Raw genomic sequence first — 12,207 nt, 5'->3', positions numbered from 1 at the left:
AAACCTCAAACAAATAGAGAAATTAACCTACAGTTATATCTTGGCACCCCTCCAAACTATATGAAAAGACTAAAATACTAAATTAAAAATTTTACCATTTCACAAAATTTATAGGAGATTATCGAAAATTTTAAATTCTAGGGGCGATACCAAAAATTTGGAGTCGATTGCCAGATGTTTAATCGAAAATTTTCGGTTATTTTGCAAAAAATTTGATGGAAATTAACGGAAATTTTCGATATTTCTTATCTGAAATTTCAAAATTTTTGGTACTTTTTGAGGCATTTGTACTGGAAATTTTTAAATTTCCGCTAGTTCATTTTTTTTTTTAAAATAGCAAAAATTTCATAATTTTTTTCGATATTTCATTTTTTTAACTATTTTTTTGCCTTATTTAATTGTTTCAGTGAGGACTAATGGTAGAGACAGTTTTGTTTCGGGCAAACTTGTGGGTAGAGCGGAGGCTCATGCCCGAAGGGATGAGGCTGAGGCAAAGGCTTCCCACCGAAAATGGTTGGCTGAGCAGGCGTAGTTCTTGATATCAGGTCTCAAATCATTTACAAACTTCAGAAACTTAGATCTCTTAGCATTCATAGTGTTGTAATGAGGACAATACTTAACCACTACAGGAAAAAAGGCCTCCTGCCACGCCCAGAAAACCGAGGCTATATGCAAAATAACCGTGGCGTAACGCTTAGGCCACGGTTTGGCCACGGAAATCCAACTGTGGAGTATACGGCCGTGGCCTAAAGTAAAGTCCACGGTTTTTTGGTATAGACCACGCCTTTTTTACAACCGTGGCTTTTTTAGGCCACGGTTTAGGTAGCTTGATTAAGGCCGCGGTTTGTACTTGCCATGACTTAAAAACTGTGGCTATATGGTAAAGCCACGGTTTCATTTTAACGTTTACGACACAGTATTAGTTCAAGATATAGCCACGGTTTGGTTATGACCACCTATTTAAAACCGTTGTTATATGTTATGCATTCTAAACCAGTTATCTTGCCACAGTTATATATATATATATATATATAATTAACAATAATATTGATAATTAGAATCTAATTAATTACAAGCAAATTAACATTAACGTCAAAAGTAATTTTTTTTGTAGTGTCACTAATAAGTTGGATAATATAAAACACAACTTCTTAAAACACAACTTCTAAGAACTAGTTAGCTAGATAATATAAAACACAACTTAAAATTCTTCTTGATCATCTCCTTGTTCTTCTTCCACATCTTCAGGACAACCTTCTTTCACATCTTCATGATCATAAGCTTCTTCCATATCTTCATCACAATCTTCTTCGTCTCCAATCTGCAATAAACATCATTCCAAACATCATTCAGCATATTACAACTTTAGAGGCTCATTTATAAGCTTATGTTTTTTATATGTATTTTAGAAACCAAGGTGGTTTTCAAATGTTGATCAAGAGTTGAAACAAGAGTTGATCAAGAGTTTTCAAATGTTGAAACAAATCCATATGAAACCCCATTTGCACAAAGGAACACTTGGGTAACTAATAGGCGGGGGAGAATGTTACTAGTACATATGAAATATATTTTAGTCTGACATGTTTTAAAGCATGTAGAAGAAAATGCTTATAAAAAAGCATATAGAACATGAACTTATGGCTGAACAAGACCACACAAGATCACACAAGAACTTATGGCTGAACATGAACTTATAAAAATGCTTATAAAAAAGTATATAGAAAATTTAATGAAATCTAAACAAGACCACAAAAAACTTATGGCTGAACTTTTAGCTATAAATAAACATGAGGAAAAACTTATGGACTTTGAACAACACCTTTAAAGAAGCAAACACAATATGACAATATTTCAAGGTTTTCAAAAAGTTCATCCAAGACTTGTTTGAAAACTCTATTAATCACCTGCAGCTCTGCATTTGTGGTGGTTGAACCACAATAGGAATTTGAAGGTTTTCAGAAAGTTCATCCAAGACTTGTTTTGAAGCATGAGGGTGGATCTGCAGCAAGGATAGAATCATGAACCTCCTAACACATACATTTAATGGGGATCCACAAAATCTTGAAGTCTTCTTTCTTGAAACCTTTTATTGATTCTTTTGAGTTTTCTTGCAATCTTTCATAGATTGAATTCAAAAGTGAAATCTCATCTTCAATGCTATCAAGACTCGAAATGAACACCAATACATGCTTCTTCCTAAAAACTTCAAGACCCTATTTGGAAAATAAATGAACAAACAAACACAGTTATTGATTCTCTTTCAATTTATTTAAAGTAGTAAGGAAGGTGTAGTTTGAGTATAGTTTTGAAAAGAGCTTAATATGAGAAGATCAATATGTAGTAGTAAAGGAAACTAAGAAGCATTCTATTTTTTTCTTTTCTTATGTATCATCTTAAGAATAAATTCTCATTTTTTTCTTAATCCTCTTAATAATATTTCTTATTTTTAAGTTTAGTTTATCACATTCTATAAGATAGTTCCTTATAGAAACCTCCCAGAATCACAAACTCTGTGCAGTATATGAATAATACACTTATATTTCATTACTATAGGCAACATAGGGACAAAAAAATGTTATTTAAACATTCAGCCTTGAAGGAAAATTGCAAACATAAATACATTATTGAGTTCAGTGACTGGATTAAACAGAAATTAGATTTGGAAAATGTAACTAAAAATTTAAAATGGTACAAATGAGGCACTTAAAAGAGTTGGAATGGAATTAGAACAATTAGAATGAGATGGTATAAATGCCCTATACATACTATAGTTAATTATTACAGTCTGTGCACAGTCTATCCTTGTGGGATAAATTGACAATCATGTAAACAGGTAGTGACTACTAATAAGTGATTTTTCGTTTCTTGATCCTAGCTCTCTCCACAAAAGCCTTGTAAATATAAATTCAAAATGGTACAAGTATAAGAGTTAAGACAGTTAGTATAAGATCACTTAAATGCCCCGAGGAACAAAGGTAAGCTTTTCTCCTGGATTGGCCCAAAGAGAATATTCAAAGATAGATATTTGATCTTTAAATTGCAATTTCCTAACATAGTTAAACAGACTAATGAACAAATACCTGAATCTTTAAATTCACAGTTGATCCATCAGGTTGAGTTATGTAACCCCCCTAACTTCATGAGTGGAGATCACATTGACCCAGTAACCTTTTTGAACAAAAACAATTCCTTCCAAGTCCTCAGCTCCAATATTTACATCTATGAAGCTCTTCTCCCAGCACCAATTATCTTCCTTGGCCACTGATTCAGGGGAACTATGTTTCACCTAAAAGAAATATTATAGAACAGTTAAAAACTAAAATGAATTAGAACATCCGAGCAAACGACTAATACTGAACAAAAAGCAGTAAATATTTGAGAGGAAAGTATTCAAGCATCAAAACATAAAACTAAAGAAATTCCACTCAGCTAAACCACAAACAAAATGGGAATATGCAAAAGAAGGCAAACCTCAAGCCTGTATTTTCCAGGAATAACATCAGAAAACAGAAGTTCACTACTCTCAGAGGTCAAGCTAATTGTCTTTCTCACTTCATTATGTTTAGCACCCTGCCTCACAAGAGTCACAGATACAAATGGACCGCATTCTTCCTTGCAGACTACGGCACCACAGACATTGACCAGAGCCTATAATCAAGCAGTAAAGAAATTTTACAAAAAAACTTTTTATGTTTAAAGAAATTGAAACAGGTTGTATTCAGGTAGAAACTTTTTATGTTTAAAGAAATTGAAACACAACATTATATTGTAGCAGTTCAATGCCCATTTTTTAAACTCTGCTCGGATAATTATTGGTGGAATCACCAATAACTTCACATTCAACCACCACAGCTGGCCTGAGCCAGACTGACACCATAGAAGATCTAGCTGCAGAGAGCAAATGCCCTTTCAAATTTGAAGTATATAAAAAATCACTTTCATATCACGGGAGGGATAACAAGGCTGGAAATTTTTTCTAAAATACCATGTTGCAAAAGATAAGCAGAAAGGTGACATAAACATCAACCCCATCATGAGTTCATCATACAGGTTTCAAAGGATCTTCGCATAGTTAATAGTAATAGTCAAACTTTACCTCTTGAATAACTTTCTTAGCTATTGAAGTTGCTTTTGCAATATCATCTAGCCCACTGTAAATCATTATTGAATCAGTATCCCCATAGATCACCTATAAGTCAGTACAATAATTAAGAGCTAATACAACAACCAGTCAAATCAAATTATTCATTTCATATACATAATAGAAATAACCTCTAAGTTCAAGTTATTTTGAACAAGATCAACAGTGCTTTGAAGTATCTCCCTCTTCTCCCCTAATAGGTGCATCTACAGTCCTTGACTGCATAAGGCTGTCAAATGATCAATCTCAGACCTGTTGGATAGATCGAAAACACATAATTAATCAACCAAAAAACATCCCAAAGGTTTACCACAATCAAAGAACTCAATGAAATGCAATTGATATAGATATCAGGAAGAGGCAATGTTATACTCATTGCAGAATCAAAGAACTCAACGAAACCTTCAAAGAAAACGGCATCCCCTCTTCATCTTCTTCGATCGATCCTTCAAGTCTTCACAAACTCAGAAGGAACCTTCAACCCGCATCAACTCCATCCACATATCAACAACTGGAACAAAGACGAAAAACACAGAAGTAAAAGAGGAGAAAATTTGATATGGAGAAAACGAAGCGTAAAAGTCGAAGACGTACCTGAGTGGTGACCTTCTTTTTTAGCGTGTTCTGTTCTTGTTGAGGCGTGATTTCAATTCATCGGAGAGAACCGAGAGAGAACCTGGGATTTGAGAAGAGAGAGAGAGAGAGATTGAGAACGCGTGGAGACCAGAGATAGAAGAGAGTCGAGATGAGAGGTGATAATTCGTATGTTCACGGTGGCTGTGCGATAATGTCGGTTTCGTTGGAGGAGAAAGGCTTTCCCCGGCGCCGTTGCTGCTTCACGACCGTGAGAGGGAGAAGAGAAGAATCTAAAGGTCACATAACCCTAATCCCCTTTTATGTTTATTTGTTTTAGTTTTTTTTCTTTTTAATCTTATCTTAAAAAAAAATAAATATAAAACAAGAGAAAGAGGGAAGCGAAAAGAATAGAGGGAAAACATGGCGGGCACTAAATTTTTGAATTTGAGCCACCATTTTTAGTCAAAATTATAAGGTCGCGGTTTTTCTTTGCGGCTTAAAATATCCGCAGTTCTATAACCGTGGCAATTGAAGTAAAGGCCACAGTTTCATACTCCGAATTCAATATTCTATAACATACGTCTACGCTTTGATAACCATGGCCAAATCATATATGTGGCCACAGTTTCTGAGCTGTGGACAATTTTAGCGTGGCCGTAGGCCAAATTTCTAGTAGTGGGCCAACTCTTGGAATCTTGTAGCATATTCCGCTACAGTTCCATTACCCTGCTTCAGCTCAAGAAATTCCACATATTTCTTTCCATGCACATCTTCTGGAAAATAGTTCTCCAGAAAAGCATCACGGAAAAGAGCCATAGTAACCTTAATTCCTTCCTCATCAAAGCTCTGAACAGTGTTGCTCCACCAATCCTTAGCTTCTTTCTCAACTTAAAGTCTCGCTAGAGGGACTTAAAATCTCATCAGACAGGCTCGTCTAAAGTATAGCTTGAGGGACTCTACTTGGAGTCCCATCATACAGGGTCAACTTAGAGTCTCATCAAGCATGCACTATAACGAAAAAACACAATTTACCCCGGTTGAAGAATAAGTCTTACTTTTGTTTCTCATGAGAGGTAACAAAGGGCGTCATGGAAAGTTTGCCTCTTTACCTCTCGGTTTTAACACAACCCACATGTAATGTGTAAAGATCATGGGTTTGATCCTTAGGGAGATCCTTTTTGGAATTTTTAAATGGCGAAAACATATTTTCTCTTGGTTTTAACATTCCCCTAACGAGTATAACACCTTTCACCTCAGTTTTTACATTCAACTGACGGGTAAAACACGATTGAATTTATTAAATCTAATATGGATTGAGTATTTTACTAAACCCTAACTAAATATATAACTTCTCAAAATTGGTCAGGAAAATAATTATATGAAAAATTGTGTTATATTTGAAGAACAACTTAATGATTTTTGAGCATCCTGTAACTCATCATTCATCTCACGCTCATTAATAGTTAAAATCTCTTCAATGGTTCAAGTTCTTTATTCAACACTTCCTTTTCTACTAATTCGTTCTTCACAGGCCCGACCCAAAGGAGGTGCAACAAGGGTTGTTGCACAGGGCCCCAGAAATGAAAGGGCCTCTAAATTTTACCAAAACAAACAGTAGCTTTGTAATTTAAATGTAGCCCCACATAAACTGCACAAGTTAATGTTCAACCGTTAAGCTATAGATTTTTTATTTTATAGTAGCTTATTCTTTCCAAATATTATATTTTATTATTTCTTATTTGAAAACAATTATGTTTCAATAGCAAAATAATGAAAGTCTTCAAATATTTGATAAGTTTAAATATATATAGTAGACAATAAAATGTGCCGAAGAAATAAATCTATTATTTTAATCAAAAACTATAGACTTATTTATTAATTTACAAATAAATAAATAAATAATATTGGTCAAAAAATATAATAAATAAATAATAAAAAATCTATAAATTGAAAAATAAAGATGGTTTAATTAGATTTTAACAATAATATTTTGGACTTAGGCCCTTCTTATCATACCAAAAAAACAATAATATATAAAATTATAAACTTTAATTTAACAGTATATGTTAAAATTACTAGTTAAGTAAGGAAGTAATGTAATACTATTAAAATTTTCAAAAAATAATCCTATTAAAATAAAAAGTAACTATCTTTTATTTTTTTAATACCAAATTTTTTTTATCTAAATATTTTTTTAATCAAAACATATCAATTATTAAATACGAATGTAAAATGAATCTAAATTGTATATGCATTATAATTACACTAGATATTTTAATTTTTTGAGAGTTGTATATATTGTAAAACCGAATATCTATCCCATATTAAAACAAATTTTGAATTGTAACTATGCTATATTTTTTTCGAATGAAACATTCTTCTCTATTGTTTGTACCTTTTATTTAAAAGTATAATCCACTATTTTTTACTCTTCTTTTCACACACCTAAGAAAATGAATGAAAGGAAAAAAATTTATGATTGTTTTAAATTTTTTTTTGTCTAATTTTAAAGATTAGAACCGGGCCTCCAATTTATTTGGGCCGGTCTTGGTTCTTCAAATCATAAAATTTGACGCTTTAAAAAATGAACAAATATGGATGAAAGTTGAACACAAACTAGAAGTATTGAAGAGGTTTTAACGATAAAAGAACATGAGATCAATGATGAGTTGCTGAATGCTAGAAAATCATTTATCAGTGTAAGATAAGTTTCAAATACAACATAATTTTTAATATGATTATTTCTAAAATTAATATAATAGGTTATATGTTCAAAGAGGGGTTAATGAAACAACCAATTGACATTAAATATAATAAACTCAACTCGGTAGAACAAGATGAGAGATGCAACAAGAATCGCAAAAAATAGAATCTTACTATCAATATCAATCTCAAACTAAAACCCAATAACAACAACTAAACTATAACATATAGATTTTCATAACTTTAGGTAGTAGAATAACTAAACAACGACAATAATAACATCAACAACTCAAGAACAACAACTTAAATTAAACAACAACTCAAAAAACAATCTCTCAACAAAACTACAACAACATCATCAATACACCTATAACATAAATTTGTTTAAACAACACCAACAATAAGATTAAACCTCTCTCAACAACAACAACAACAACAATAAACCTATAACATAAATCTATTTAAACAACAACAACAAGATTAAACCTCTAAAGTTTAGGGTCTTAATAACGGGTCTCAGCAACAACCACAACAACAAAATCAATAAACATGTAACATAAATCTGTTTAAACAACAACAAGATTAAATCTCTAGGATTTCGAGTCTCAACAACCACAACAACATAAACAAGATGAGTAGTGATGTTTTATGTACCAGAGCTTTGAAGAAGTAAAAAGAAAATGTTTTGGATCGCTGAAGAAGAAACGAGAGTCCTAAATACATATCATCTTTGTATTGTGAATGAAATGTGTTTTTGACTTTTGTTGTTTAGAGCTCTCTTGTTGAATCTCTTAACAATATTGAGAATTATTTTTTAAGAAGTAATTTATTATTTTAATTAGGGCGGTTCATGGTACAAAAAAAACTGAACAAAACCAAATTATAGTAAAAATTTACTTGAACTGAACCGAACTGTTTTAATTTATTAAGAATCGAACATAATCAAAATTATTTGTTTGGTATACCGTTTCGAAATTCTGAATGTTTATCAAAGAACCGAACCGTTAAGCTATTTTTCATTTTTTAATAAAAAAATTAACTTATTTTAAATATTTTTCATTTTCATTTTTATTCGATTTGAGTTTAGTTTCAGTTCAGTTCGATTTCAGTTATGGTTCACTTCTAAAACTGTATCTCCATAATAGTTCAATTCAATTCATTTCCATTCGGTTCTTGAATTTTTTTAAGGGGACAATTTTTCTACTCATTACAAAAAGTTGAGTAATGTACATTTCAGTTATGGTTCAGTTCTAAAACTGTATCTCCATAATAGTTCAATTCAATTCATTTCCATTCGGTTCTTGAATTTTTTTAAGGGGACAACTTTTCTACCCATTACAAAAAGTTGAGTAATGTACCTTCCACCAATCAGATTACATCATTTAGTTTTATCTTATTTAATTAATTATTAAATAACAAACTTTTTGGTTGTTTCCAAGACATTTTACATTGAAAGTAAATTTACCCAACTTTTTGAGTTGGGTAGATAAGAATTCACCATTTTTTAAATAGGTTAAAATGATGTGAGGTTACTTTATAGGAGTAAATGTGCTGCCTATTGCAATTCAATGCAGTGATTCTGTTGCAGCGGCACCCTGAACAAATTGCACCGCAATGTCAATAATTGAAGCATGATGAGGTGTAAGAATGAAGGATTCGATAGACATGCACCGCGAAGAATGTCCACGTTTCATAAACTCACATTCATCGTGTCCACCATTCAACCTTCTCACCATCTCTATAAATCACCACGTAGCAAAGCAATTTCCATTCTCCTCCTAACTCACTTCACCCAACATGGCAAAACCAAATTCCTACTGTTTCTCTCTTCTATCCATCCTGCTCCTCTTCACGTGTACCTGCTCAGCGCGCCAGTTACCACGTGAGCCAAGCGAGCTCTACGAGTGCCAACTCGATACCATCGACGCACGTGAACCCGACAACCGCTATGACTCCGAAGCTGGTTTCACCGAAACCTGGGATCCTACCCAACCTGACCTACGTTGTGCTGGTGTCTCTGTTCTCAAACGCACCATCGATCCCAATGGGCTTCTTTTACCATCTTACGTTGCATATCCTGAACTCCATTTCGTAGAACAAGGTCAAGTTCTAGTTACGAATACTTCATTTCATTTACTAGTAAATTTAATCCAACAATGTTTCTAATATATGCATGCATACACAGGAATGGGAGTGTTGGGAATGGCGATTCCAGGTTGTGCTGAGACATATGAAGAGCCACAATGGGAAAGAAGAGGAAGGCCACAACTACAACAAGACCGTCATCAAAAGGTTCGTTACGTGAAGCAGGGTGACATTATTGCTATTCCACCTGGTGTTCCTTACTGGACTTACAATTACGGTAATACCCCGCTCGTTATCGTCAGCCTCCTCGACACTTCCAACAAACTGAACCAACTCGATCGAGTCCCCAGAGTGAGTAAATTATTCATTCACGCTTTAATATAATCTAAATATTTTTTTTGATGATTAATATTGATTTGTTCATGTGGTTAATGTAGAGATTCTATCTTGGTGGGAATCCATTAACACAGAGTGGAAGAAAGCACGGTGACGAAGAAGAGAGTAACAACATGTTCAGTGGCTTTGATTCGCGTTTCTTAGGAGAAGTTTTGAAAGTGAAAGAGAGAATAATTAGGAAGCTTCAATCTCCAGATGGTGGACAAGGTAAGCACCAAATTATACACGTGAAAGGAGGTCTTAGTCTTATAAGACCACCGTTGGAGCCAGAAATTAGATCAGAAGAGGAGAGAACACACCGAAAGCGCGAAGAAAAAGTGGTAGAGGAAGAAGAAGTGGTTGAAGATGAGTCAGGTAAACCAGAACGAGAACACCGTGAATGGCGAAAAGAGACAAGAAGACACAAAGAAGGTGAAAGTAAAGGAGAAGAAGGTGAAATGGTAAAAGAGAAAGAAACAAAAACCGAAGAGCATCATCGTCACCATGGTGAAAGAGAAAGAAGTGAACATGGTGGTGAGATAAGAGAAGAAGAGGAAGAAGAAACAGAGAAAGAGAAACAAAGAAGAACAAAAACTAAGGAACGCGAGGGGCAAAAAGATAATTTCCTTGAGGAAACCGTTTGTACATTGAAGCTTCACGAGAACCTCGCTGATTCTTCACGCGCCGACGTATTCAACCCAAGAGCCGGTCGCATAACATCTGTCAACGGTTTGACTCTTCCAGTTCTCAGGTTGCTTCATCTTAGTGCCCAATGGGTTAAACTCTACAAGGTACAACTAAATTAACAAATTTTGGTTATTTAGTCCAGATAAGCTATCAAACATCATATGACAGATATCTGATTTATTCATCTTGATACTAAATTGTTGCAGGATGGTATATTTGTGCCGCATTGGAACATGAATGCGAACAGCGTGCTGTATGTGACTAGAGGGAGAGGAAGGGTTCAAGTGGTGAATAGCGAGGGGAAATCGGTGTTTAATGGAGAGGTGAGAAGGGGAAAGTTGTTGGTGGTGCCACAGAATTTTGCGGTGGCTGAACAGGCAGGGAATGAGGGATTGGAATATGTAGTTTTTAAGACGAATGATAGAGCTGAGGTGAATACAATGGTAGGACGTGATTCTGCGATTAGTGCTACACCTGCGGAAGTTCTTGGTCATGTTTTTGGGCTTAGTCCACAGGAAGTGAATGAGCTTAAGAATAATCGGAATGAGGGTGTTTTGGCTACTCCTGATTCTCGAATCCAGGATGGTTTCATAAAGATGGTGTAATAATGTAATCTTATGTAGTTATGTTGTAAGTTGTTCCTACTATATTATGTAAAATAAAGGAAGTACTTTGTGTAAACAGAAGCATAACACAGAATAAAATTTGGAGGTTTTGATGTCAGTAACTCTAATTTTGGGTAAAATATATTGAAAATTTCACAATTTTAATTTTTTATAAAGTTATAAATAATTAAAAATAAGCAGAAACTTAATTTAAAATAATTATACATGTATTTATTTATTTTATTTCTTCACATTTTTCATAATTCTCTAATTTTATTTTTTAATAAATATATAATAGTTTAATATTTAAATAATTAAAAATAATTAAAAAATAAGGGAAAATCAAGAAAAAAATATAAAAACATGAGGTTAAAGGTAGTGCACTGACAGTGTAAAAAAGTTTTACACTGTCATCCAATAGAAACAAATCGTTTTGCCATGTCATATAAGTTTTTTTAAAATTACAGTCTGACTTGTCCTGATTCATGGTCGTGATTGGTTGACAGTGTAAAACTTGTCAGTGCATCACCCATTTTCTCTAAAAACATATTTCCGTGTTTCTGCCTATATAACCCTCCTCATATATATATATATATATATATATATATATATATATATATATATATATATATATATATATATATATATATATATATGAGTTCTTCTTCTCTTCATTATAATAAGAAAAATAAAATAAATAAAATTATACATGTTTGAGTTGTTGAGTTTTATAATAAGGATAAGGATGTGAACATATGTATAGATCCACATTGAAATTTCGACTTAGCCTTTTTTTTTACTTGAATATGAATATGAAATATGAGGTGGATATAAATACTAAGTGGAGGTAGTTAAGTCTTGTCGACACCAAGTTGTAAGTTTTATAAGTGGAGTTTTTGACATATATGATTAGGTAATTTGAAGACGTTTTTGACAGCAGTAACGATTGAGAGCAGTTTGAAAAACAAAGACAAGTGAAAACACATTAGAAGACGAAAGTCTGCGTAGAAGATGTTAAGTTGTAATTTCTTGTGT

General features: G+C 33.2%; 2 protein-coding genes across 4 annotated transcripts; one reads left to right on the top strand and one right to left on the bottom strand.

Annotated features, from left to right (window-relative positions):
* Positions 1-1,245: 1,245 nt before the first annotated feature.
* On the bottom strand, positions 1,246-4,670 carry LOC131612447 (uncharacterized). Of its 3 annotated transcripts, XM_058884243.1 has the most exons (8): positions 4,544-4,670; positions 4,273-4,393; positions 4,097-4,189; positions 3,472-3,648; positions 3,145-3,286; positions 3,081-3,112; positions 1,905-1,999; positions 1,246-1,321 (listed from the first exon to the last, which is right to left on the bottom strand). In XM_058884243.1, the coding sequence occupies exons 2-8, from the start codon at positions 4,345-4,347 to the stop codon at positions 1,261-1,263; spliced, it is 675 nt and encodes a 224-aa protein (XP_058740226.1). In that variant the 5' UTR covers positions 4,348-4,393; positions 4,544-4,670; the 3' UTR covers positions 1,246-1,260. The 3 variants fall into 3 exon arrangements, with proteins under 3 accessions (XP_058740226.1, XP_058740224.1, XP_058740225.1); XM_058884241.1 differs by lacking the exon at positions 1,246-1,321 and having other exon boundaries at positions 1,918-2,213; XM_058884242.1 differs by lacking the exon at positions 1,246-1,321 and having other exon boundaries at positions 1,918-2,213; positions 4,514-4,659.
* Positions 4,671-9,176: 4,506 nt separating this feature from the next.
* On the top strand, positions 9,177-11,290 carry LOC131610088 (legumin J-like). The gene is made up of 4 exons (XM_058881954.1): positions 9,177-9,521; positions 9,606-9,856; positions 9,943-10,671; positions 10,774-11,290. The coding sequence occupies exons 1-4, from the start codon at positions 9,218-9,220 to the stop codon at positions 11,170-11,172; spliced, it is 1,683 nt and encodes a 560-aa protein (XP_058737937.1). The 5' UTR covers positions 9,177-9,217; the 3' UTR covers positions 11,173-11,290.
* Positions 11,291-12,207: the final 917 nt, after the last annotated feature.

The sequence above is a fragment of the Vicia villosa genome, linkage group LG6, assembly GCF_029867415.1.
Source record: "Vicia villosa cultivar HV-30 ecotype Madison, WI linkage group LG6, Vvil1.0, whole genome shotgun sequence".
In the NCBI taxonomy this organism is placed as follows: domain Eukaryota; kingdom Viridiplantae; phylum Streptophyta; class Magnoliopsida; order Fabales; family Fabaceae; genus Vicia; species Vicia villosa.
This window is presented reverse-complemented; position numbering and strand designations above follow the sequence as displayed.